At 43.2% G+C, this 27,957-nt stretch overlaps 1 protein-coding gene across 1 annotated transcript; it reads right to left on the minus strand.

Annotated features, from left to right (window-relative positions):
• Positions 1 to 1,544: 1,544 nt before the first annotated feature.
• On the minus strand, positions 1,545 to 27,850 carry LOC121835030 (serine/threonine-protein kinase ULK3-like). The gene is made up of 14 exons (XM_042288935.1): positions 27,689 to 27,850; positions 27,416 to 27,556; positions 26,481 to 26,601; positions 23,394 to 23,498; positions 21,692 to 21,835; positions 20,969 to 21,051; positions 18,155 to 18,310; positions 16,342 to 16,447; positions 9,258 to 9,298; positions 8,563 to 8,665; positions 6,406 to 6,473; positions 5,126 to 5,201; positions 4,955 to 4,992; positions 1,545 to 1,924 (listed from the first exon to the last, which is right to left on the minus strand). Exons 1-14 carry the CDS (start codon positions 27,782 to 27,784, stop codon positions 1,724 to 1,726), a joined length of 1,479 nt encoding a protein of 492 aa, XP_042144869.1. The 5' UTR covers positions 27,785 to 27,850; the 3' UTR covers positions 1,545 to 1,723.
• Between the last annotated feature and the right edge of the window lie 107 nt (positions 27,851 to 27,957).

Consider the following 27,957-nt stretch of genomic DNA (forward strand, 5'->3'; position numbering starts at 1 on the left):
CAACCGAAACTAGTGCCTTTCTGTTCCGAGTGGTGGGTGGGAATGCGAGAGTGCAGTCGCTACCAATGTTTATCGACAAACGTTGGTCACTACAACGTGTAGTTTATATTTTCGATGACTTCAAGCAACTCTGCTGTAGCAGAAATAGTTAGAGACGGCGTAAATTTCCGCAACCAGCTGTCTACAACGCAGCTGGTTGCGACTTCTTTATAACCGCTTACACTGAAGAAAACTGATGATGCTGTCCGAGCAGAAGCTTGATCCGTTTGAGCATGTATTATGCGTGAACCACTGAAAGGGTACAGCTTAAAACTAGTCTGTTGGAATATCCAGCAAAACGTTTCGTGGGACTTTCGATTTCGATCGTCATTACAGATTGATCAGATATTCGCCTTGGTGAGGGCGTCGAGAGCGAGAGTTTTCTCGAACAAAATATGACGGGGCAAGTTAGCTGACGCAGGTAAATGTTAAACATGATGATGCTGCCCAAGCCTCGGGTAAAGTCACTAAATTTAGCTTTCTCTGATGCTTATTAGGTAATCACAGGATTCTCCTGGGGGACTTTTGTCGGCAAATGTTCAATGTTTCACCCGTACACGAATGGTGATAAACATCTTGGGGGCCGCTGAGCATTTCTTTACACACTGGTATCGTTCAGCGTCTGTACGGCAACAGAGCAACTTAAAACCTGCAAATAAAGCACGGTTTGTCAATTGCTTCTTTCTTGAAATAGTAGACGCCCACAATTCGAGCTCGAGGTTGATTCCGTTGCCCGCGGGACGCGATTTCTATCAGAAAATCTACTTTTTTTCCTTTCGGTTCCGCGACACATCGTAGCAGACGAACCCTCGTCGTCTGCTCCCGCTCCTCGCCGGAGCGAGGCATGATGGGATTGCATTTTGGCGCACTCCCGATTTTCTCGGTGCAGCAGTGCATGCACACGTGGGGTGCCGGCCAGCGCTGAAACGAACTCGGAGAGTGCAATCACTCGTGGAGGGCCACCTGAAACGAACCCGCTCCACGCTGCGAGTGGGCACGTCTGGGCACGAGTGCCGTGAAACGAACTCGCTATTAATCACGCACTCTAAGCATGCACTGGATACGAGGGCTGCGTCCAATGGATAGAGGGACGTGAATGAATAAACCCTTTGTAACAGGTGGTAGCCTGCGCCACCTAGCCAAAGTCTAAAAAGCAATGGCGACCGCCCATGTTGCTCAATGGACTTTTGGACATAATGGACCACCGACCAACGTCTGTAAAAAAACCACAAATATGCACTCTTCTTCTTCTTTTTTTTTTCTTCTCGTTTTTATGGTTTTAAGATGTTAACTTTAGATTACCAACTAATCTCCCCCACCCTTGTCATTCCTTCAGGACAACTACTTATAGTTCTAAGTCACTTCAACGTTCAAAACAGAACACACAATGCAAAATAACCCCAAAAAACAGGCAAAACTAAAATTTAAAGCACTAAGTCAACAAAATTCAACGATATAAATATAATTTAATCATAGAACAAACACTTCTACTATGAACAACCGAAAATTGCGCGGTACGATGCCGGGCCAGTGTGGCAGATTTAAACGGATTTCGTTGACCCCATTTGCAGCAGCACCCAGATATACTGCGTAAAGATGGTATGCCTACACCTGGCTGGCCTTCCCCTTCGATAATGACAATATGTACAAAAACCTAGAGACCAAAAAGGGCCAATTGACGTCTTCACTGGAGCACACACGTTGACTCTGATGGAGGAAATACAAAAACACAATTAGGTGTAATTGGTAACTTTCGGAACGTGCGCATCGCACCGTTCAAAACGGCTCGCCTACCCGATCGAATGGGGGCCGTCCTTTCCACTCCTAATGTCTGCATGGTCATGTAGGACTTGACCAGTTCGGCTGCGTCGAGCCACTTCTTGGCCTGCAAACATTGCCGATGACGACAGACCGTCATGGTAGAGTGTGGTGCACCAAAGTATGTCATAGCCAATCACAGCTGATCTTGGAAGAACATGTATCAATCCAAGCAGATCACAGCAAATCACCAAAGACGAACCGCGACAGATAAATGGAGGCCGACAATATTCACAGATACATGAAGATGAATGGCGTCAGCTATACGAGGAACAGGCCCCATTTTCCCAAGAAGATTTCCGAAAATTACTTATAACTTTTGAATAACCTTGGCATTTGGTCTGGACCACTAGTGCTACACTTGGACAGAGACTGAGCATGTGGCGATGCATAGTTAAGTTTTTAGGTGAAAAATAACACTGCAAATTTTTTTCTGGAGACACGCTGTAGAGACATGCCAATAATTGCAGAGCGTAGAATGCCAAAAATCCCAATTTCCGACATAATTTAATGGAAAGTAAGCATGCAAGCAAGGCACAAGAACAACATAGCCAAACCTCATGAGCAAGCACAATCCCAACATTTAGGAATAATCCTGTAAAACTGAAGGATGGGAGCTTCTTAGGTGAACAACATGCAAAGAAATTCAGAGGTGGGCACTTATTGTGGAATGGGTCCCGTATTTTACCATACCCAAGGATATTAAAACAGTGCTAAGAGCTGTTATGGAGAACAGAACATGATGCATGACACTAAAAAAAATTATTGTTTAAGGTTATGAAATAAACCAATCATTAATTTGACTAAAAACCTTGTGAAGCTCATAGAAATCTTGCTGATGCATTAACATTTTATCAAATAATGAAGCCATAAGGAAAAACATCACTCGTTTCTGTCGCTTTTGTAAGTTCATATGCGGAATGGACTCACAGAGGCGCAGAAAGAAATTGGCGGTTGAAAGGGGCACCACAATTAAGGAAAAAAAGAGTAGATCCTGTTGGTAACTTGTCACGTGAAAACTCCATGAGGCAAACCACGAAACCCCGTTTGCAACACACAAACTCCACCCACAGTACACAAACTCTGCCCACAATACACGACACTCTGCCTTTCAAAACACGAAACTCCACCCCAAGGTTTTACCACCTCTTTTTGCTTCTACCATGGCTCTATGTAGTCCGGTTCTGTTCCCTCTTCTCGTGTTTGTGCCAGATTAGAGATGGGTGGGGTTCATATCGGCTTGCGGTTGTTTGACCGTCACAACGTTGTGCCCAATAAACCTTGATCTGAGCAGTCATACTGCGCCTGCCAAACCACCCTTCGACAATAGGGAGAAAAACCACCTCACTCGATGAGCACAGATTCAAAACTGGTCGCGCGTCTGCACTTTGCGCGACAGTTTAACAAAGTAGGCGCACCATCTTCACCCTTTTTAGATTTGATTGGAAGGTTTTGGAGCATGTAGTGTCCAGAGTAAAAGTTTAATCAGAATAAGAAAAAACAAACAAAAAACAATTTGAATTCTTTTTACAATCTGCTTTTAAAAAGGAACACTATTATAAATATGCTCAAACATAGGTATCTGATCAGTTCTGATTGAAAGTGTACAAGCAATCGAAATCACCACCTTTGTTTAAACAATTTCCAAAGCAGCCCGGTGTCTGCCAAAGACGTTCGTTGCAATAAGCGATTCTACAATTGTGCGAGAAGGAATTTTGGGACATGTAGTATAACACTTAAGGCCCGTTCACACTCTTGCGACCTGTTAAATCTAAGTTCCTTAAAACTTCTTAAACCAGAAAACACACTGGCGCCATCTATTGGGAAGCAGTGTAAACTCGGCGGTCCAGCATATTTTTTTTTTTTATTTCTCGCGCATTATCCTTTTTTTGTTCGCTCGAAAAACTTTTGTCAATGTTATAAACGAGCCTTTCTATGTATATTACGCACATTTGACCTCGGAAATCCCGCAAAACCTTCGCTTTTGTGAAATGCAGTTCCAGGGTCACCGCATAGATGGCGCCACAATGCCAGTGTGTTCCCTCATTCTAAAAACATTTAAGAAGTTATGAAAGATCTCGTCTCTCTCAGTCGTACTCGGTCGCAAGAGTGTGAATAGGCCTTTAGGCAACATAACATGTAAAGAGGGGTAAAAATTAAAATCAGGATAATATCACGAAAAATATGTGAAAAGACTATTTGCTATATGCTTTTAAAAGGAATGCATATTTTTAAATGTAGTCATGCGACCTGTTTTAACTGAGCAAGTATAGGTAGCTGAAACCACCACCTTCAAGGTAAAGAGCTCAGTTGAAAAATGTAGAGCCCTTCCACTTCACGTGAAGATGGAGGACCAGCGAAGCTGCTATCTTTACGACGTCTAGGACGATGCCTAGAGGACGAAGTCTAGGATGACCTCAAGGACAACTTCTGGGATGACCTCGAGGACGACTTCTAGGATGACCTCAAGGACGACTTCTAGGACCATCTCGAAGACGACGGATAGGACGACCTCAAGGACGACTTCTAGGATCATCTCGAAGACGACGGATAGGACGACCTCAGGGACGACTTCTAAGACAACTTCAAGGACAATGTTTAGGGCGACCTCAAGGGCAACTTCCAGGACGACCTCTAAGATGACCTCGAAGGCGACCTCAAGGATGACTTCTAAATCGGCCTCGAGGACAACTTCTCAGACGACCTCAAGGACGACGTCTAGGACGACCTCAAGGACGACCATAAGGACAACACCTAGAGGACGTCGTCCTCGAGGATGACTTCTAGGACGACGCCCAGAGAAATTCAGCCTTTCCACTCTGGTGAAAACCAGAGTGGAAGGCCAGAACGTTTGCACCCATCTACAAGCTACAGCGGCAACCAGACAACCAGCAAGCTGGTTGTCTGGTTGCCACCGTCGCTCATAGATAGCGGTAGATGTCCGGAGTTTTGAGTTCACATTTGTTTGACCGCGGACACGATACTGAAAACTAGCATTAAACAGCTCCGCTGTAAAAAGAAAATTCCAAAGCAGCTGGTATATCTAAAAGGTGGTCTATAATGCAATTCTACAACTGCAAGCAAAATAAGTGCTTACCTCGGTGCGTAAAACTTCCCTCTCCTCTGGCCGGCAGTCTGAAATGAGTGAAGCAACAGACACAGTCAGTTTGTTCAGTACGGAATTTTAAAAAATGCTCATCAAAACTCGGTAATGTCAGCATTGCGTCCACGCAAGTTCTCCCAGTGAGAGTTCCGAGAGGACACTTACTGCTCGTGAAAGGAATGGCAATGTCAAGGGCGTCCTGGTAAGTTCTGAGTGCATCTTGAAGCCGGTTAGAGACTGCCTGAAAAAACACACAAATAAAACAATATAAAATTAGATTCTAACAAAATGTTTTTGAACTTAGCTATCATTATTTCATAAAGAGGGAATTTTTTTTTTCACTGTTAAATACAAACCCCATTTCCTAGTGTTGTGAGAATATTCGAAATTTTGAAGTTTCAGAAAATATACACTACTCTTTGTTTGCTTCGAGAAGAACTGCAATATTCATGTTTCTGGAAGTGTTGATTGCAGTGGGTTAGGCCCATTAAGTGCACTTCTTAAAAAGCGTATGTAAAGGAAACTTTTTTTTTCTTCTAAACAGCCTGGATGGAAAAAGGATATCATAAAATAAATTAACAACTAAAACAAATAATGTAGAGCTGTATTTACGGCGCAAAATGAATTTGTAGTTGGCGACCACGGGAGCCCGCGTAAAAGTGGCTACTAGCGTCACGTGACTGGCCACTAGTCACGTGGTAGACCTGTGCGCAGCCGCAAATTACACCGGAGCTGTTCAGCGCCACTGCTGAAGTCCCCAGAGCCCCGCCACCGCCGCCGTACGCTGAGCGTGGCATGCGACCAAATGAACGCGTGTTTTTTCATCTTTATATGCAGAAAGCAACTTGAAGTATTGTTTGAAACTTAAATAAGAAAAAAAAACCTTCACGAGTCTTATCTAGTCAAAAAATTAAAAAATAAAAAGCGCAGAAAAGAGTCATCATCATTATTACTTAGCAACTTTTCTTGACGATGAATATCGGAATAGAAAACATAACTCGTAACTCGTAAACTATGAGTTACAAGTAACAAATCAAGCAGGTGTTACGATTTAAAGTTTTCCAGCAATGCATACAGCAACAGAGTAAGCTAGTAATAAACAGAAATCACTTTTTAGGAGAGAACCTCAACTCACAAAGACCACACCTGTTTGCCTTGTAACTTGTTGCAAGAACAACACCACTCGTGATTACCACAATTTGCCAGCAAGCATTTATGGTGATTTGACGAGTCATCTCACAAATGGTTTTGGGATGTTGCTTTCTTTGTGTTTCGTCATCTTGCTCTCGGCGGCGTGCCATATATCACTACAAGCTCTTGTACACCAAGTAAGCTATCAGGCAAAAACAATTTTTCACACTTCTCCGCATAAGAAATGAAATCGGCAGCTGCGCAATCAGAAGTCACACAGACAGGCTGCAGGACAGGCTTGTGACGCGACATACCAGTTTTTTGGCAGCGTTCACCAGAAGCAGAGCAGTTTGCAAAGGTGGATATCTGTCGCAGAGGTCTTCTGCAAAAGAAAGTGACCGCAATAAATGAAACCAACACGCAACATAAGAGAAAAACAACATTCAGACGTGTATTTATTTGGTTGCATGTGCCAAATAATCATCAAATAAGCGTGCCAACCATAGCCAGGACACACTTCAAAGCAGATGAGTACAATCTTCTGAAGTATCGCAAACCACCTCTCCGAAAATACATTCCCTTCCCTAACTCGATGACCGAGGCAAAAAGAAATCCTCTAGACTCACCGTGATATTTCATCAACCTTTAAACAAAAATTTATACTGTTTGGTAATTCTCATTTTTAAACAAACAAACAAAATAAATGATGAGGCAGTTACTCTAACTGCCAATATTTGTTCCCATCTAAGAGGATACTAAAGAGGTGTTTGAACTTGCTTTTTATGGCGATAACTAAATCTATGTGTTTGAAGTCTCCTAAAAAATCTAAAATTACGATCATGCGTGGCCTATTTCCGCACCGAAAATGTTATCAAAGGTCGCGATTAAGACATGCAGCAGACACTACAAACACTCTGCTCCAAAATTCAATTTTCATGTTAAAGTACTGTCTCCTGAGGCCATTAGCCCGCACCTATAGTGGGGTGGTATTCACTGGAAGCGATATTTAAGGGCACTGTTTAGAGCGCTTTCTCAGAACGAGGTCACATTAGTAGGCTGCTAAGTCCGGCAATCTTGATGGTGTGGAATGCACATTGCAAGAGAACCGTGGAAGATCGCCATCAGCACGCACTCAGCAGCCGCGCACACAGCTATGGCCGCCACTGAATAGTCCCATAGCATTAAGCACTCTTCCTTCCCAGTATACTTAATTCCAGACTAAATTAAATGTTCCACTTAACGTGCAAGTAAATAAACTTGCACATGTAGCTTATCAAAAGCCTACCATCACCTCACATACGGTAAACACTTGCTTAAACCAACGTTGGTTTAACAAATATTTCAGATAATGAACGTTAAAAAAATATCCCCGGCGGTTTTCCTATGCATTCTATGCAAAAATGTTTCAGTTAAACGAAAAACGAATTATGGAATAGCGATTACTTCAGTTCAACGAACCTGATCGAAGGATCCAGGATTATTTTTGCTACCAGTTCAACCATGTTTGTGCTCTGCAGTGCTGGCGTAGCCGATGTCCGCCGCCCCTGCAGCGCCAGCGTATCATTGCTGGCATTTACAGCACCGCCGAGGCAAAGCGGTGGTGCAGTAGACGAAAACGAACCACGTGCTGAGTCTGTTCTTTCTTTGTCATCGGTTCCGTTTGGCCATCTTAGTTTTGGGTAACAATGGCAGGACGGCAGTCTGTGCGCCCACTTTCATAATGAGTACGACGAAACGGAAGCGGTTGTCTCTATCAGACATGCTCAAAATCCTTCGGCGTCTGGACAACGGTCAAAGGCAAGTGGACGTTGCGAAGGACTATGGGATTCCATTGTCGACATTGTCAACGATAGTGAAGCAAAAGTCGAAGCTCGAGGGGGAAAGTGCGTTCAATCCCAACGAGAAACGACTCTGCACGAGATATTTCGAGCCAGTGGACGATGCCGTTGTGGTATGGCTTCGTCACAGCAACAAGCTGTGCCGCAGGAAGTGCAAAAAAACACTCTCTGGATAGCTTTGTTACTTTATGCACTTTAAGAGTGCCAATGCAAATGAAAATTACAGATTTCTTTTTTTTTAAATGAGAAAGGCAGCAACGTAACTGTTATGCACTTTGTATACTATATCTATGTACATGACTCCATAAATTGCATTTCACACTTCTGACTTGATTTATATTGTGCCCTATGCTGTTCCGTACTCTAGTAAATAGATTCAGTTTAGGGAACTTTCAGTTAAGTGAACTATTTTCTTGGGTCCCTTGAAGTTTCTCAAGTGAGAATTTACAGTATATTAATCGAATTTTCTGTGTGCTTGTGTCTATTCTGTGCTAGTTCAATCCTCTTGACAACCATTAAAAAATAATTGTCTCGCAGTGACTTTGCAGGCACTGCAAAAACCGGCGACATTAGAAGGAACGTGGGACAAGCAACAAACAGCAACAAGATGTCGATAGCAAGACGACTGCTTACCAAACTCGTTGGCACCTCCGTGCCGAACGTCCTCAATGAGCAGTGCCTCTTTTGACTTGAGAGCGGACTTCAGCACCTCTGCTCGCTGGAGGTACTCGCTAACCTGTGGCAACGGCCAAACAAGTTTAGAGAATAGCGACAGAAAGGTGCAAGAGGGGATGAAGTGAATCGATCAGTGCGCGTAAGAGTGAGTGACTGAGTGAGGAAACCAAGTTAGCGTAAGAAAAATTGCTAAAGAGAATTTGTGGCAGTGTCAGTGTGTGTTTTGAGTGCAGGCGAGAGGGTGTGTGTGTGTGTGCGTGTGTGTGTGTAAGTAAGCCCCAAGGTTAATTTAGAATACTTAATTAAGTTCAGGTCAACTTGGCCATGGGCACTTTTTCTGCCCATTCTTCATTCATGCAGCATGGAGAAGTTAGAAGTCCCATGGCCAAAGTGAAAGCGAGGGACCAGGAAACCTTGCGACAATTTCCAACATAATTTGCAAAATATTCAAATTTCTGAAGAAGGATTTCAGGGCCATACGAAACCAACAGTGAGCTAAATTCAAACTGCAGCGAATTAAAACTAAGCTTCCCACATTTAAGCTTGGCCTGGCTTCCTACATCTAGACAGATTACTCTTCTGTATTCTTCACAACTCAAATAAGATTGCTTAAAAAAAAAAAAAAAAATACAGGACAATAAAAAGACAATAACCTTGGCTTGAAGCGACTTCCATTTCTCCAGATCTGTTTCAGCTGAAATGACAAAAATGCCACCATAAAAATGCTGCACAAATGTGACTTCATACCAACTGTACAGGAATCTTTGTGAATTAGATTCTTGTTATAGTGGACGTCCTGAATCGTCGCCTTATATGCATGCCTACAAGTCTAGTAAACTGAGACTAACGCAATGTCAATATTCGAATCACCCTGCACAGTCATGGTAGACTAGAAGAGCTGCTGGGGAAGACAGAAAATCGAGAACAAAGAATGGAGTAAAATCTCAAACGAAATCTATCGTTCCAACCTGACCCTCAGTAACTCTCCCCTCTTGCTGCCACTATACACATCTTTCTGCACAACTGCAACATTCTCTGAGCTAGTTAGCTGCCAATAAGAAGACAAAAACGTTCTAGAGTGCAGCTCTTAGGCGCCCGTTTGCAGGTCGAGCGGCGACGGCGTAACCGCGCAAAATTTAGCGGAAAAATTGGACCTCAACAGCAATTCAATTCCGTGCTAAATTTAGAGGGGAAAATGACGTCGTATGTCTTGGTGTCACGTCACCTATGAACAAATTTAGTTTCTCTGCTAGATTTAGCGGGAAAATTGATATCACGTGACCTCAACAGCAATTCAATTCCCTGCTAAATTAAGCGGGAAAATGACGTCACATGATTGGTGTCACGTTACCTAAAAATAAATTCCGTTTCTCCGCTAGGTTTGGCGGGAAAATTGACGTCACGTACGGAGGAGTAGGAGGGAAGGGTACGGAGGAGGAGGTGGAGGAGGAAAGGCAGAGAGGATGGGGAGCAGGCGAGGAGGAGAGGATACGGAGGAGGATTAGGGCATACCCTCCCCTCCTCTTCGTCAAAAACTTCACTCGAATTTCGCGCTACAGAAATTTGTAAATGTCTAATTTTTTTTTTTAACAGATACTCATAGGTCTTACTTCCCTCTGTTGAATCCCAAGCTCAAAGAATCGGTTTTATACATACTAGGGCTGGGCACTTAATCGATTAACCTAGTGATGAGTCAATTATTGCTTTAATTGCGATTACATTTTTAAAACCAAATAATCAATTAAATTCTGACAAAAAAAAAAAGAAGAGCTCAACGTTCTTACTTCGCAGACATGAACAAGTACACCTGTATGAACACAAACTTTAGGAGACGTTTTGACGTAAAGTAAGCACTAGGGTCGAGATTTGTAACTCCAAACAAGTGGAGAGGGTTGTACGTGTCCCAGCCACTTCCAACGCCGTGCGAGTGTCTGTTTAGCGCAGCAGAGACTATTATGAACAATCAAAGGAGTTTGTTATTGCCAGAGAATACCAACAAACCCCTTTGCCTCTGCAGCTGAAGTAATAATTTGCGAGTGTGGGTGACTTCTGGCTGTTCTCAAATACACATCAAGGTTGATTTAAAATCTGAATTTGCATATTTTGCCGTCTATCACACATTCAGCAAAGGCAAGAAAATGTAAATTTACTTTTTTAAAAACTGTCGTGCACTTGAATGACCGATACCAATTAATAAATCAATTAAACGGTGGTGATTAATCCGGTTAAGATTTTTAATCGATGCCCAGCCCTCACACATACTAGGATTGCCTAGAAGAGATTTTATGCATAAGGGTCTTTCTAAGATGTCAAATGCAGCTCTCCCTTCTACTAATGAAACTCTGGTACAATTCAGTTCAATTCAATTACACTTTATACAATAGCGCAAGAGGACAGGAACATGAAAGGGACAGTACAAGCACTTTTCCTGTCCCTTTCATGTTCCTGTCCTCTTGTACTAGTAGACTCTCATTCATTCAAACTCCAGGAAGTCACAAATTTTAGTTTGATGTATCAGAAGTTTGGATTATCAGAAATTCATCTAAATATGATACTAGACAACATTATGATTTGTTACACGGATAGCTACACATACAAATCAGATTTTTGCCAGTTTCCTCTACATAAGCCTAATTATAAGCAAGTACAGGCATATCACATTGGTGAAAGAACTGAACTTTGTCTTTGTGGACGTCCAGAACAATGGGCGCAGACTAGAGTCCGTAAAACGCATTTAGTGTACGTCAGGTATTGCGATGATACGGGAATACAATTGAATCATTAATTCAAACTCCAAGAAGCCAGGATTTTTGTTTAAATTATCGCAAGTTAGAATTATCAGAAATTCATCTAAATATGATGCAAGATAAAATTATGTCATATGAATGACTACACATACAAAGCAAATATTTAGTGATTTTCTCTACATAGGCCTACTGATCATAAGCAGGTATGCCATACATAAAACATTTGTGAAATGTATGACCTAAGTTCATTTATCCTTTAAAACGTTGTTTATCGTGGACTGTTTAGACAGCAGATCACAACTCAAAACAAAATTAACTTTGTTCATCAGGCCAAGAGGTTGTCCAATGTGGACTACAACACAGGGAACACATGAGCAATGAAAACTGGCACCGCGCGGCAGTTTCCATAACAACTTGCGCGGACACTGTGACGTGGACCTATGCCATGCCACCACGACACAGCGTGCATGCAAGTTACATTGGAAATGTTTGCGTGGTGCCCGTTTTCAGAGCTCCTGTGTGCCCGCTTGAGCCCCGTTGAGTGCGCTTCTCACTGAGCACTGGTGCACCTCGGAGAAGCAGCGCCCGCGGAAGCATGCTCTGCGGATGTTGCTTCTCTGCAGCGCACCAGTGCTCGGAAAGAAGCGCACTCAACGGTGCCGCGAGAACAAAAAGTATGAATTAGAGGGGCTCTGCAAGGACTTTTTTACTGGTTTTTAATTTGCACCGAGCCTGGGCACACTGAACGTAGTAACTTAATGAAACTTTTCTTTTCTCGGATGTCGCTTTATTTTAAAAGTTATAGGCAAATTAAAATTACAAAAACAAGCAAAAAATAACCTCCTTCATGACGTCCTTGGTTGCTTGAGTGGCCGTGAACTAAAGGAGGGGTAGTGAGTTCAGTGAGCGGTCACAGCTGCCGCACTCCGTGTCGACGGCTCAAGAGGGCGCCACTACGGCATGTTCTGGCTAGGCTGTATGAAGCGGGCAGCCAGGGCGGCTCGCACTGCATTTGCTGCACGATTAAGCACTAATTCGGCATGACACTTCATTGGCCACAAATGACAGCAAATACGGGGTAAAGATCAGTTCAGAACGGGAGCCACTTCGCGCTGCCATACTGCCAAAAGGCCAAACCGCAAGCCAAAGCTGCACGCCGAAGGCCTTGGGAACGCTCGGGACCGGTCGGATCCTCCAGTCCACACGACCGCAGTGCCGCCACGTACATCCGGGACCTTTCTACGCTCGCCTCTCGTTGGTGCGTGATCTCACTACACCTTTCTAGTATGCACCGCCTTTTCCACCGCTTGGTGGCGGGTATGTCGACGGGTCATTTATTGTTTCCATACTTTCTAAACTGCATTTTTTTCTTCTCTGATCTAAAATAGTGAACAAAAACTACTTTTATAAATAATTGAAATGGTCCACGCCACTTATATCTTGTATTTTGACTAAAAAGAAGCTTTTAGCAGCTCTGACCAGTAGTAAGCCCAGGACCAAAGACTTCACATATTGTGTGTTTTCGGCACCGCGGGTCGCCCTCGTAGGAGGAGGAGGTTTCCGCGTCGTCTGGTTAAAATATGACGCATTGATATTTAGTTACTCTCTCCGTGCCCGCTGGCTTGCCCATACCCCGAGGGACGTGGAAACTGCAAAAAAGGTAGACGCTTAACTATGAATGCAGGGTCCCTTTAAGCGAAAACGCCGTTCGAATTAAGCGGCTTATAAATACATTAAAAACATAGCGGGACAATCACAATTTTTAAATCTGTTTGAATTAACCGGCAGTATGAGATATCTGAGTTTGAATTATCGCGAGCCTACAATATATATGATGTTTAACCAACAAGCTTAGCAATAGACTGATCTCACCAGGAGTTGCACGACACAACTGCCGCAGTGCAATTTGGTACCTGTAGTTACCCCCAGTTTTCCGGCCGTGTCAATGCGCCTAAAATGCCCGGCGTTTGGAAATTTTTAGGTTAGCACGAGACCTTTAGCCGGGTATTTATTTGTGGTTTTCGATGGGTGGTTTCACTTGTTGTTTGCTACGGAGCTATAATAACAGCACCAGGCAAAAAGGTCTCGGATATTATGTCTTCACGAAAGAAAGAAGCATGGCAAAGAATGGTGAACGGAGCCGGGCAGAGCGGCAGAAAAAATGGCGTTTTACGATTTGTTTGGCGATCTGATTTATAATTTATATCGATGCTATTGCATGTCAGCTAAAATGCGTAAGATTACAGGGCACGAGTCACAAAGCGTGCCGAAGTGTTCCATACGCTGGAATCTCTTTGAGCATTCGCTCCGTAGCAGTCTATCCGTTGGTCTATCTCAAATAGGACCACCGCACTGCTTTGCGGAGGCCATTTTTAATACACTTTTTGCTCGATGTATTTTGGTGGTTATAACTGCTTATGTGACATCATGTTTCAAGCACAACTGTGCTTCAAAAGATAAGGACAATCGCTAAAAAAAGAACAGCGATTCCCGATATGCTTCACTTGAAATAATCTTTCTTCCGAAGCAGTCTTCATTTTTTTTTTTTTTTCTCATACAAACCTGAAAACACCGTATAATGCAATTTGGAAGTGCAGCACTGACTGCCAAAATTGTAACAAACAAACTTCATCCATTTTGTGGTGGTCTATTAGGCTGACATTACTGAGCCATTCTGCATTAACACCAATCGAGACCGCAGAAAAAAGCTTCCACCGTCAGGCGACTGTTACCGTTCGGGACTTCCGCAAACAAAATAAAACTGAATAGAAACTGTACACGAAAAATCATTTCCACCCCAATCTTGCAAGTATCTGGCATGGTCGCTTCTTTTTGACAGATGCCAATTGTTACAGCGCGTCGCGCATGGCCTCTCTGTAGATCATTTCTTCTTTGTGTGCAGGCCTCTCCCGCAGTTCATCTGCACCCTGTTGCACAGACTGTCAACCAGAATGAAACAACTTTTAGAAAAGTATCGCTCACCGAGAAAGTCTATTTAGCTCCTCTTACTTCATTGTTGATTAAACATTATGCACAACACTGATCACTACCAAGCTCAGTTTTTCATCAACACATCTGATGCTGTTCCGCGGTGCTACACCGAGCCGATGGTTCCTCGAATTTTCTTGTTCATTGGCATTGCACTAGTGGTTCACTTGCTTACAAGTTAATTGAGAAGTCCGAGCAGTTGGGATGCTCAAGTAGTGACATTGTTGTTTTTCCCCAGCGGCCGCAGTGGGATCACCGCGTGAACGGCAGTGGGCTCACGCGTTTACGAAGACGACGAAGCAGACAACAAAGCGATTCTAAAGCGGTAAGACGACTGGGACTGCTTTTCTGTGCTTGCTGACAAACTAAGGCCTCACAAACAACACAATCTTACGAAGTACAGACATGCAGGAGAATCAAGCTGATACCAGGGCGTCCCAAACAATAATCTACGATGATGTATGCGCAGCCCTATGTAGCCGGAAAGCTGGAAAAGGAGGACTACAAGTAGCATGGTGGCGGCACCACTTCCGGATTGCGCGCGTCTGCGCACTTCGCTTGGTGACATTGGTCTATTGGTTTTACAGTCGCCGACCGATTTTTCGGACTTTGATAATTCGGACTTGTTCGATATTTCAGACCTAAAGGAGGAACCGTGACTTGCCCCACAAAGATAATGCATATTCATGACCAATGTTCCGGACAGCTTGAAGTCCGAAAGTTCAATCATTCAGACAAAACCGTTGCAAGCGATGGGCGGGAAACACCACCGAGAAGCGGCCATTTTAAATTTTAAGTTGGCTGCAAATGGATTGGCTTGGTTTGGCAGTGCTACTTGAGTACTCCTGAGTCCTACTGCCAGGTGATGCTGTACGGCTTTTTTTTTTTTTTTTTCTCACTAGCTGCGTGTCATTATTATGATCATTGTTGTTTCCATTTTGCTTTGTTCATTCGCCATTGCAGTCATGGATTTGCGCCTCTCATCTCGACTTGGTGAATCATGTTTTCGGACTTTGGACGTCATTGCGCCCCATCTGTTCTTCTGCCACCGTGATCTGTTGCTAATAAGCGCGGAAAGAGTACTTGACCATAACGCTAGGAAAGATGGCAGCGATTCTCAAGCTAACAGAAAGTTGCCGAACGCAAATGGAGGCGTAACCTAAAACAAGGCGTGCAGGCGTAACCTGAAGCAAGACACTATTTAAGGCTTTTTAAAACCCGCTTAGATGTAATAAAGGCAAGTTTTTTAATCTGCTGATTTTTCGGACTGCTCTATTATTCCGACATTTTTTCTGTTTCTGCGAAGTCCGAAAAATTGGTCGGCGACTGTAATTCAATTCAATCTTTTTATTTATCTTCATTTAGAGAAGCGCAGCAAGAGAAAGAGCAAAAAAATTGCGGTGGCTTAGCTCATCTATGCCAGGATATACGTAGCGTGAGCTTATGTGCACAAAATGAGAGGCACTATCAAGCGGCTCCGGTGCAGCGTCAGACTTGGCTACTGCGCAACGGAGGCGCACAGCTGGGCACGCGGCCGTGCCAGTACGTCTGCCGCAACTATGACGCGGCAGACGGGCGCGGCGGTGGCGGCTTTGGCACGCCAGCTGGGTGCCGTGTGACGTCACTGCTCTTCGCGCATGTGCAGCACGGGGCACGGCTCATTATGCGAGCCACGCGAAACTGCTCAACCTCGGCCAGTGTAGCTCACGCTACAAAAAGGGATGCTTGAAAAGGGTCTGTCTCTACCAATCGCAGCCGGAAAAAATCACGAAACGTTTGATACTTAGACATCAAGATAATAAAAGCCCTGAAATGACTGAATAGATATAAAATATGTCCACAGGTGAAAGTATCCTTCGGTTATAAAAAAAACTAAAAAAAGCTTTCACGTGGTAAACCTTAGGTTAATGTACCAAAGAAGCAATAGGTATATGGACATACATTTTGAGCAAGAGGGGAAGAGCTAGATAAACATCAGTTTCAGGGCGAAAAAGTTACTCACTTTGTAGCACGGGCAACAGGTACTGGAGCCCCATGCAGTACAGGTGCAGTGCCTCCCGTAGACTCCCCTCGCTGTCTTTTGCCACTGCCCTCTGAATGAGGTTCACCTGTTCAAACAAAGCAAATGCCAATCTAAAACGCAGTAAAACAAAAAAAAAAGCCACGTTTGGTAACAGTGGCTATATACATTCTGAGAAGGCCAAAATGTTTGAAGTGCACAAACAGTCTAGAGTCTGACCGCTAGACCGTCCCGAATTTCCACCGCGCAAAGCGGTGAAACGTTAAGCTTCACCGCCTTACGTCGACGTGTGCATTGAGCTTCGCCGCGTCGCATCGGTGCTATAGGAGCGGTGAATGATAACGCGGGTTAGAGTTTAGGTTTAGCTCAATGGTCTCCTAAGCTTTGTTCGCCCCTACGGGTCAACAGACTCCGGTTAAAATCATGCAGCGACCCCTAGTTTCGAAGTAACAGAAAAACTCACGTTAGCCCATATTTGAGTAGACACGGCAGTTCCTCGACAGCCGCGAATGTTGACACGAAATAAAATGTTGCACAAGAATTGTTCCGTGCCTCGTCCGTGGCCTCTCTAAGAGTGTCATCCGGTGTTACGTTTTCCCGGATGCAACCTACTTTTTACCGCTGTCCCAAAAAATACCGTATATGAACGAGTTTCTACTGTACTTTCGTTGCCTCAAAACGTATTTTCTCTGAACTCCCAGTTATAATGGCCTTAATGAAAGCATCTTTAAAGACTGCTTCACACATTAGCGTTTGACTGTGATTGACAGTGCTACAACCACAACACGCGACAGCTTACGACGAGAGAAGACACTGGCACGTTTGAATCGTGTACAAGGTGGCCATGAGATTGTTTTCATTAGCGTGGAACTAGACAAAAGGTTTTGCAGTATTTGCAACATCCCAATCCGGCCACCCCTCTTATAACGTTGTCGGAATTATTTCAAGCTTGCGGCGAAAGAAGGACGCATAAAATACATGCAGACATGAAGCTTTTCAGGGCTCTCTGCTAGATGAAGCCAGTGTATCATCTCGTAAGTCGTCACAAGTGCTTGTAGTGCAGTCAATCACAGCCAAATGCAACTGTGTGAATTACCAGTAAGGTATACAAATTTTAGAAAATGTATGGCAAATTGCTAGGCAATTGTGTTGCACACGTGGAACATTCCAGCACCAAAAACATTTAGCAATACTCAGTTTACAGATGCCAGACGCCTACGTTCACAGGGCTCTTCGTCAGACAGTTTAACGCATACCATGTGTACACTTGATAGTTGTTCCTAGAATGAAGCGATACTACCGCTGACGGGACTGATAAACCTGGGGATCCTCCAGAGCCTTCCATACTCTCGAGCACCTCTCCCTCAGTGCGCACAGGCGATCGAGCTACTCCTTGCCTACCCCTCTGGTCACATGACATCCCCGTTAACCAATCAGCTTTGAGCACCTTGCTCCTCTTCTATCAACCGTCAAACAATCAGTGTCAGGCTTCGTGGCCACGCTTTTATCTGGGCTTCACGAAATGCCGAACATCTAGCCAAAGAATGTTTCACGTTAATAAATAAAGTAGATGTCAATGAATTATCACGAAGGAAGTAGATGCTGTTTGGGACCGTCATACAGTCGATGCACAAATATGAAAAGAGCTTTGTATCTGATAAGAAATAGAGATAAGAGCTGGAGAGGAACTCCCATGCACACAAAGTCTACAACCCTTGTGCCTGGTAAACATAGTGAGTGCAACGATAAGAGGAGCATCACATTGCCTCAGACCAAGGAAACCGTCATTACATACACCTTTGTCGAAGGACTCCGGAGTGGGAAGGTGCTCCAAGTCCACAAAAGGGTGCGTGAAGAACTCCTCGAAGTTGATCCGCCTGTCGGGGTCCCGCTCCAAAAGCCTGAGCAGCAAGTCTGCGCAGCTGTCCGAAATGGCCATGCCTTCCGGAAGCTGAACCAACCGAGACAAAGCGGGGAACTCGGTCGGTAATTTGCAATGAAAAGGGCAATGCACCGTTCACTTAAACTATCTTCAAATTGCTTGGAGCGTTCCCCAGAACAAATGTAATTTTTGGTGCAATATATGTGTTGCGGGACTCATTTGAGTAGTTCCGAAATGTACTTATATTTTGGGGCCGACGTCTCAAGAAAGCGTTTTCTTCAGAATCCCTCCCAACTTAGAACGAGTCCTCTAGCATAAATATAGTTAAAAAACAGAAGCGTGTTGTCTGCTGTAAGTTGTTTGCTGCTCAATCCATTTTTTTCAGATTATTCACTGTTTCTCAGTGTTACAGAATTGAAAAGAAATTGTGCCCAATTGCAAGCCTTGTCACATCGCTGGAAACTCGCTCGTCTAACACTGTTCTACAAACTTTATCATCGTGCCTCGCTTCACAATGATTTCTTTCAGGCCCCTCACATTATTTTTTCATGCTGGGATCAGTCGTATAGAGTTAAATGTATCCACATGCCACTCGTCTCTTTCTGCACAATCATTCGTTCCGGAAACAATAATCGATCGGAATAACCTGCCAGCACATATAGCAATTGAAGATGATCTAGCAAAATGCCAAGATGCGTTGACAACAACATTGTCATTTTTTTCTCTCGTCTACTTAACCTGTACCTAGATATATCTCATTCATCATTTTTAGATGTTTGTGTTCATATTGTTTTGCAGTCATACTTATACATTATTTACTTTCTGTATTCTTATGCACACCCCCCCTTTCCTCCTATGTAATATTCTCTCTAGGAGTGCCATTAGGAGTAGGTATTCTGAATAAATAAACAACATTAACATTACACTAAAATATACTATATCTATAGTTTTTTTTTTCTTCTAGGGAATGTTTATTTTCTGTGATGCGTCCCATCCCGATGCCTAAAAAAAACGCTTTTCTTTAGTTCCGCATTTCTTTTGGGGCTCATAACGAACCAGCGCAAAGGTAGACAGTTACTCAAAATCCAAACACGCAGAAAGATACACTCACACAGCGCTGAACTATCAACCCCCCTGATTTGTATTTCAAACTTCCTCTTCTTCGACCCCAAGGAATAGGTTGCCAAGGAAGAAAAGGGGAAAGACAAGGCAAAGGGAGGAACGCAAAAGAAGAACAGAGATGAATAGAAAAACGAAAATAGAAGACAAAGAAAAGGAAAATAAAGGAGAAAAGCAGAAAGGAATCATCTCTGTTTTTCTTCTTCTTTCGCCTTCCTCCCTTTGCCTTGTCTTTCCTCTTTTCTTCCTTGGCACAAAGAAACTTGAATGTCACTGGGTTAACTACACTAGTCTTGTCAGCTTTCAAGGATCCTGGTGGATGCCGCCGGAAAGTATCACTCCCGTAACTGAAGTATATTTTTTTTCTTTCCGGGATAAATTATTTTTGACATGCCGGCACCACCTAAAGTGCAGCTTTCTGAACTTCCAAACGCATTTATCTCAGTTTCACATATCTGCATCGTCTTAGTTCAGGAAAACAATCCTTTGATAATGAATTGATCTGTGGAGCCACTCTGAGCTTACTTTCTGCATTTCCATGGTCTTTTGTCATAAACACCTGCAACACCTTCAACCTAATGCATATAAAAATAAGATTTTTTTGTCACTTTTTTTTAAAATTATAACTGGTATAATTTCTGTGATTTCTTTTCAAAACTGCCGCGCGACACGGTTGTTATAATGAATGTTTCCCCAAAATACCTCGCCATTTCCATTACCTTTCTTAAATGATAGATTTCCCTCGTGGTTGCAGTGTTTATTTGATGTGCCTTTACGTTACTCTTTGAAAGATAAACCTATGAACTTAAAACTCTGCATGTCAATCTCTTTCCCAGCTATGAATATGGCCTGAAAATTTCATACCAATAAGACCGGTGGTTCAAAAGTTTGCCTTCCTAAGTGGGGATCCTCCGTAAACCTTAATTAATATAATTAAATTGCATATTAATAATATTGTTAATAAGCAATATACTAGGCAAAATTTAATAGGACGAATGGGGCAAATTTAAACGCTTGCATTTTTGTTTTTTTATTATGGACGATTTTTTGGGGAAACGAAGGCCTCCAGTTACAAGGGACGACAGTACCGATTGAGCAAGCGAGGCAGCGGAGGCGACCTCGAATTCAGCACCCAAGCCTCCTGCAGTACTGCACGGGGAACAGGAAGCATAAAACTTTCAGCCTTTTTACTTTGGTGAAGAACGAAGAGCAGCGGAGCTGTAGCTCCTGTTCTCGAAGGTGGCTTTCCAGGCGAGCGATCTGCTCTTCTTTCGCAAGGTAGTCTGAAGCGCTCGATGCAGTGAAACTTAATTAGATAACGGCCTCGCAGTGGTTGCGGAACCATTCGCGCTGCTGCGCACATCGCCACTCGTTCCGCTCCCTTTCTTTTTCCTCTGAAGAAAGGTTGCCACCATCTATAAGCGACGGCAGCAACCAATTGTCTGGTTGCCGCCATCACTCATAGATGGCGGTAGCTGTCCAGAGTTCGCGGTGTCATCATTTCTTTGCTGGTAGACACGATCCTCGGGAACCTAGCCCCTAACAGCTCCACTGTAAAGATGCTTAAAGACCCAACGAGATCAAGAGGAGAATGCTATCAGTGCTTGCCTTAATGGGCTCGTTGGTGCGGATCTTTGCGGCAACCTCTTCGAACGTGGGGGACGAATAAGGGGCACTTCCAAAAAGGCATTCTGTAAAGCAGAGGAGAAATCAATTGGGGTTCCTTGGAATCGGGCAACACATGCCTCTCTCCAGAATACTGGCTGTACATATATGTATGCAACACGCACAGGGAGAAACTAATATACGAAAAGGCCCGTTTGTTTCCGGCGTTTGAAGTGAATTCCCTCGTTCTAACTCGTCGAAAATCGATGAGCCTTTTCGTCCCATACCCTTTCCAGGCTGTGCCTTTTTTATGGTTGTGGCTTTCATTGTGCCATATTGATGAGAGTGCAATTATCAAGCAAAACAAAAGTGACCCATAGTGAGATCCATATTACGAACCAAACTACATCTAGCTATTCCCAAACAGACACATAACTTGCGGTGCAGAGGCGAGTTTTGGCGTCCAAGGCTGCGCTCGCACCCGCGAACAACGAAGCATGAAAACATGCGCCGTCATTCTCCAGAAGACGTACCAATTCATCCGTAAAAAAACCCATTGAGTCGATTCACAAACTTCGAAATTGACAATGTCGTAATAAGTGGGAACATCCACAAAAATATCCAACACACACTCGTAGGAAGCCCATCAAGCCGTCTCACATGCCTCGCAAAACTGGCACGGTCGTCGTAAATGGGCGTTGTAGTAGAGAAAGCTTTGCCACTCACCATACATGATGATGCCGACCGACCACAGATCCACCTTGTTGTCGTAGTGGTCGCTAAGGAGCATCTCGGGAGCCATGTAAAGCGGTGATCCCCTCAAAGAACTCGCGAAGTCGCCCGCTCGCAGGTACTGGGCAAAGCCGAAATCTGCAGAGGAGAGTCGTTCCGGAAGAAAAAAATGACCGCATCTCCACGTGGTGAATGATGTTGATTGGGGCGAAACTCTGGTGGTGCTGATGATACTGATTTTGTTCATAGGCAGTGCTGATGGTGCTGATTTTTTTTTTTATAGCTCATAGGTAGTGCTGAGTTCTGGGTTGCGTTTCGACTTCATTATTACTGCTTTATGGTCGGTGAAATGCAAAGCCAGTGGTTCTTCTAGCGGATCAGCTTGGATCCGCTAGAAGCCATGGGAAAGCATTTCCACCGCTTAAGTCGACGGTCCATGTCAGAAAGAGAATGTGTGGTATGGATCGTGGTTATAACTACGATCCATACCACGCATATATATATATATATATACGCAGTTGAGCATTTGACCGCAGCGCCCTCTTGTCTATAAACGTTGAGCCAATGCGTGCAAAGTTTAATGCGACTATATATGCATTTGACCGCGGCGCCCTCTCCTGTATAGACGTTGAGCGGCCACATGCAACGTTTCATCCATGACATCCGCAGCTCTTGGGTTACTACCACATCTCAGAGCCCTCTACTCGTCCCGCAGTCGTGGCCGAGTGGTTAAGGTGATGGACTAGAAATTCATTGAGGTCTCCCCGCACAGGTTCAAATCCTGTCGACTGTGCAAACATTTTTTCGTTTTTTTTAAGAAGACAGATGGGGTGGCAATCGATGTGAGCACGGGCGCTGAACGAAGAAGGCTAGACCCTGAGGAGCTTCGCCCCTAAAAGGTGACTGCATTTAGATTTTCACATCATCATCACACCGTTTGTGCAAAATCTGATGCATGAATGTTTAAATAGCTGGAAGTTAGCCTGTCTCCTCGCTATCTCAACCTCTGTGCAACACAGTTGCTCAATAACAACTTACCGAAGCTGTTTCAGTTAAAATAGAAAAAAGCTGACGAGCGTCTGACAGCTGCAGAAATGCGAAAAGCGAGAGCGACCTTGAACCCTGTACTAGACAGATTTCAAAAACAGTCACCATATCGTTTGGGTATGTCTCCTATAGGCAAACTTTAAGAATTTATAATAAAATGCGGTAAATGCATGTACAGTAGCAGACAAAAGACACTTTAATGTACGAGCAAGCAAATGAAGACAGGTAAACCTTTCGCACCAGGTTGCGGCCTACACTATGTGGCGAGAGTTTTGAAGTCTTAAACCTTTCACAGGGTAAAAAAAAAGTTATGCCTTATAATGAAAGTTTTGTCTTTTACAGAATACATGTTATTCACGGTGAATAATGTTATCAAAGGCCATTTTTGCCGTCTTTATAATTCTAGCATTTTTTTTTTTAATCCATATATTACTTGTATACAAATATAGCATGTTTTTTTTTTAAATAAATATAGCCAGCAAAACAACACGGAATATCCGCACTGTTGTTTTGCAATCAAAGAATGCCCTATCATGCTGGTTTAGTTTCACATTTGGTCCGTGGACTAAAGGCAACCTGATCTCCAAGGAAGCTCGGAAGAAAACAAGAGCCATGCAGGATCCGGAAATACCAAAATCGTGAAACTGACCAGCCAACTTCAAGAGGGGAGTTCGCACAGACGACAAGAGTATGTTCTGGGGCTTGAGATCCATGTGGGCAATGTTGTGTTCCTGCAGAACCTGGAGGGCCTTTGCTGAAACAGGCACGATAGAATGCACCACTAACGTATGAGCTGTACAAAATGCGTTTGCTTAAGAACTTTGCATGGGGGGGGGGGGGGGGTAGTTTTTTCCTTCTGCCCCACCCAGCTCGATGGAGTCGCTGTGACCCTACCCTTCCTACGGAACTTCAAATCCTACTGAGGAGGCACCTCAACCCTTCCGAGTTGGCCTCTTCACTCCGGGATCAAGTTGGAAGACAATTCCAGACTAGACCGCAGGTCATGAGGCCAACTGCCAGCAAAAACTTGCGCAGAACGCCTCTTCCTCTTGTCAGTAAATTACTTTCTATCAACGAGCGTTTATTTATTTATTAATACTGCAATTTCTCGATGGGATTTTTGCAGGTGGGTACAGCGGTAAGGAAAATACAACAAACTGGTAAAAAGAACAAGAATGAAAACAAGTTGTAGTATGCACTAGAGCAAATATGGTACAAAAAGGAGATAATTTAAATTAGATATAAATAATGACAACGATGGCTGCATAACAACACGCTCAGCAAGGTCATTCCATTCATTTATTGTTTGTGGGAAAAAAGAACACTTAACCTTTAGGGGTCATGTGAGTTTACTCATTCTAGGCCCCCTCTGGTCAAAATTGAAGAATCAGAATTAGCGAGAATAGATCAAATCAATGAGTGATCTCAAATTCAACATCATAACATTCTACGATCAATATGTTCAGTTCGAAATAACTCTGCATTCTCCTGGATATTTTCATTTGAATTACTAAACTATACTAGCGGTATTTGTGCCACATATGACACTTCTGAAGCAAATGCCCGGGTGCAAGGCAGAATGTCGAGTGCAGGTCTTAAAGCTGAAAACAGTGCCACATTTTTGCCCTTCGACTTTCCTGTCACTGCAGACTGCACAGTCTATAAAACGCGGACGAAGTAAAGGCTGCCATGATGAACACCCAAAGCGGGAGCAAAATACCCACTCGTGAATCTAGCAAAACAAAACAAAAAAAGTTTCGCGCCTCTTACAGTATTTATTAGAGGGACAAAAAAAAAACTAAGTATGCATACCCGACAAGAGATGGCGCAAGTTGAAATTGTCAGGAGGTGTCCGACACTTAACCACAAAGGACAAATGGGCCTGTCAGAAGAGCCCCAACACTTCTCCAGAACGGGAATATTTATTTGACGGGAGATCTCCGATAGATGACCCCGAAGGATTAAAGCAAATATTATACGATTGAAATGGAAATATTGCTAAAGCATGCCCTTGTCGAGTAGCATATCCTGACGAGAAAGTGATTAATTCGGACAGGTCTATCCTATAATACCCATTAGATAATTGGTACAAATATTTTAGCCGAGAATGCCGATTTCATTCAGAGACAGTAAATTAGCTGTAGTTAAAAGTTTGGTTACGGAGGCTTGTGCAAAGTTATCATAATTAAAGCGAGCGGCCTTTTTCCATACTTCATCAAATTTATTAATGTTAATCTTAGTGAAAGGATCCCGAACGATTGCAGCATAACCTAATGTTACGACTGCAGTTCTATGTGCGAGAAGATGCTAGGAAGGGGGAGAAAGCTTTAACGTTTTCCTAAGGAAGAACAGCTTCCGTAGGGCATTAGACGTTACATAGCCAATTTGTTTTGTCCAAATAAGATTATTAGTGATACATAGTCCAAGGTATCTATATTGTGTGACCTCTGACAGGAAGTTATCAATAAGATTGTAAACAAACTTGAAAGGACGTTTTCTGTTAGTAATTCTCATAAAAATTTGTTTGCAAAGTTAATGGTCATTTGCCAATCTGCGCACCCTGACGCAATATTTTGAAATGCCTCGTTTAACAAAAGTTGATTTGAGTAAATTCTTTAGTCATCAGCATATAATTTGATTTTTACAGGAACATCCTCGACTATGTCATTAAAATACAGCAAAAAAAGAAGAGGGCCCAGCACAGATTCTTGGGGAACGCCAGAGTCAAGAGAAAGTCGGTTAGAACAATGCTCATCAAAAACTATGCACTGTTGACGGTTTGAGAGATAAGCTGAAATCCATTTTACTAACTTTGTGTTCTTACATATTTGGTCTAATTTTTATATTAGTTTCTTATGGAAAACCTTATCGACTGCTTTCAAGAAATCTATAAAAATACTCGTATCAATGTTTTTTGTTGTTAATTGCCGAGGAAAAATCGTGAACTGTCTTAATTAGTTGAGTACTTTTGGAGAAACTTTTTCCGAAGCCATGCTGATGCTTAGACAAAACGTTATGTTCATCCAGGAATGCTGATCAATGAGTATATGCTCATTAAAGAAGTTTACATGCAGTTGAAGTCAATAAAATTGGATGGCAGTTCCCTATGCACTGTCTGTTTCCGTTCTTATGAAGTGGTTTGACTCAGCCAGTTCTCCAGTTGTATGGAACCTGGCCTTCGTACATTGATTTTGAAAACTAAACGAACAGATATTTTGAGACCCATTCAGCATACCTTGATAAAAATGCACTGGGAATATTGTCGGGCCCAGAAGACTTTTTAACATCAAGAAATTTCAAAAGCATATTCAATATACCGTGTTCCGTAATTACAATATTAGGCATAGGAAAGTAGTGTGCATGAAAACTTGGTAACACATCATTGTCTTGTGTACCCAGGTATATTTGTGAACTATTGAGGACAGCAATAGGAGACCTAGCAGGTCTATAAAAAGCCCTGACAGTAACCCCAAAATCGTTTTGAATCAACCTACCACTGTTGGTTTCAATGGGTACACTGGCAAACCTTTTCGGTTGTGGAGGTCAGAACAGTTGTTCAGGGTAGCTCAGGCAGAACTGGGAAGGGTAGCATGATCGTGCTCGCATGCAGCTAGGAAAGTTCTCAACGCTCGTAGGCGAGAGCAAAGGTTGCGAAGAAGATGGCTCTCTACCCTGACCGAGGCTGAATGCACAGCTCCAACTTGACGACCGGTGAAATATATATATTCATACGCACCGAGCTGCTGCAGGAATTTGCGGACGATCGACTCTCGGAGACGTTTGTTTGCCCGGATGTAACGGTGAAGGTCTCCGCCCGAGCAGTATTCCATGATGAGGTAAATGAAATGTTGGTTCCACTGGAATTAGATTGCGCACAAAACAGTGACCATGAGAATACGACACAGTCTTTTATTTCATCCCTTGTCTAAAGTTCTCTATCAGATTGAACCAATGAACGCCAAGTATTCAACATTTACTGGGACGATCGGTTCTACCGAGCCAGCATTATGCAGAAGCATGGGTGTAATTATCTATAGTGAAGGTGCCCCAGTATTAAATTTTACCTTTTGCTTTTGCAAGGTTAGTGTTCTTTTCTCTCCTGCGAGCAGGAAAATGAAAACCAAAAACAAGGAAGCGGATACCAAGACGTGAACTTTATTAAAACAAAGAATGTAAAGAGATGAAGGGCAAGGTATGCATCCCTTGTTTACATGTCTATATCAACAAACCGGATTTTGGGCCAGCTTCTTTTTCCCACCCGAAATAATTAAAAAAAAAAAAATTATCCTCAAATAAGATTTTGAAATGCTGGCTATGCCTGACGCCATACAAGAAAATTTTTATTTGCTCATAGCTCCTGAACTAATATCAGATTTGCAACCACATCCTTGTGTGTTCTGTTTGATATATGATAATATGGTTACAAGGAAAAAGTTGCCAATAGATAGCTATTGCAGTATGCCTTGGGAATAAATCCACCACATGGAGGATGTCAAGAACGCAGAACTGCCTGGAAAAATAAGCAGCTGGATGCAGCAAGCTAAAACTCTCTCAAATGTGATTTTTGCCTATTCAACTGCCACTAAAATTTCGAGTATCAACTCATTCTCGTAAGCTTGCTTTAAAGGCGTTAGTCGGACCTCTGGGTGAAACATCCAGCGCCCTTGTTACCTGAAAGTCGATGAGTTCTACAATGTGTTCGTTTTTTATCTTCTTTAAAATAGCGATTTCCGTCAGCAGGTTTTCCGTGGCAGACTTGGTCAGGGAACTCTTGGAGATGCATTTTATGGCCACTACCCGCCTAGCACCCGTCTGGGGAGGGAAAGAGCACAACGTGTCTGTTTATTATATACATATGTTTTATAGCTGCTGCACAATTTTTACGAAATAGCAAACCCGCAGCAGCCTTCAGCTAATAGCTCAATGAATGGTCCGTCAGCTTACTTTGTGGTAGGCTTTAAAGACGGTGGCGTACGTCCCTTGGCCGAGTTTTTCGGTAAACACGTATTCTGGAAGTTTGTGATCATACAGCTGAGCCATTACATCTGAAACATCCGAAAGCGAAAAGGAAGACCAACGTTAAAGAAGACAGCCGCCTGCTATTTCAGCTGTATCCTGCTGTTTACTTACTGCTGTTGTTTCATAGTAACCACCTAGCGGTGTCTTTCTGAACGCCACATAATAATAAAAAAAAAAAACCTTAACGCAATATT

Source organism: Ixodes scapularis, unplaced genomic scaffold (assembly GCF_016920785.2).
Source record: "Ixodes scapularis isolate PalLabHiFi unplaced genomic scaffold, ASM1692078v2 PGA_scaffold11__112_contigs__length_91849675, whole genome shotgun sequence".
In the NCBI taxonomy this organism is placed as follows: Eukaryota; Metazoa; Arthropoda; class Arachnida; order Ixodida; family Ixodidae; genus Ixodes; species Ixodes scapularis.

What these genes read in the sequence shown, in the direction of transcription:
- LOC121835030 (XM_042288935.1), bottom strand. Translation starts at nt 27,784, where the DNA reads ATGGCTCAGCTGTATGATCACAAACTTCCAGAATACGTGTTTACCGAA. An exon ending in CAAATTCCTGCAGCAGCTCG is followed by an intron (nt 23,499 to 26,480) that starts GTGCGTATGAAT and finishes TGCCTGTTTCAG; the next exon opens with CAAAGGCCCTCCAGGTTCTG. An exon ending in TGAACGCTGCCAAAAAACTG is followed by an intron (nt 5,202 to 6,405) that starts GTATGTCGCGTC and finishes GTGTTTTTTCAG; the next exon opens with GCAGTCTCTAACCGGCTTCA.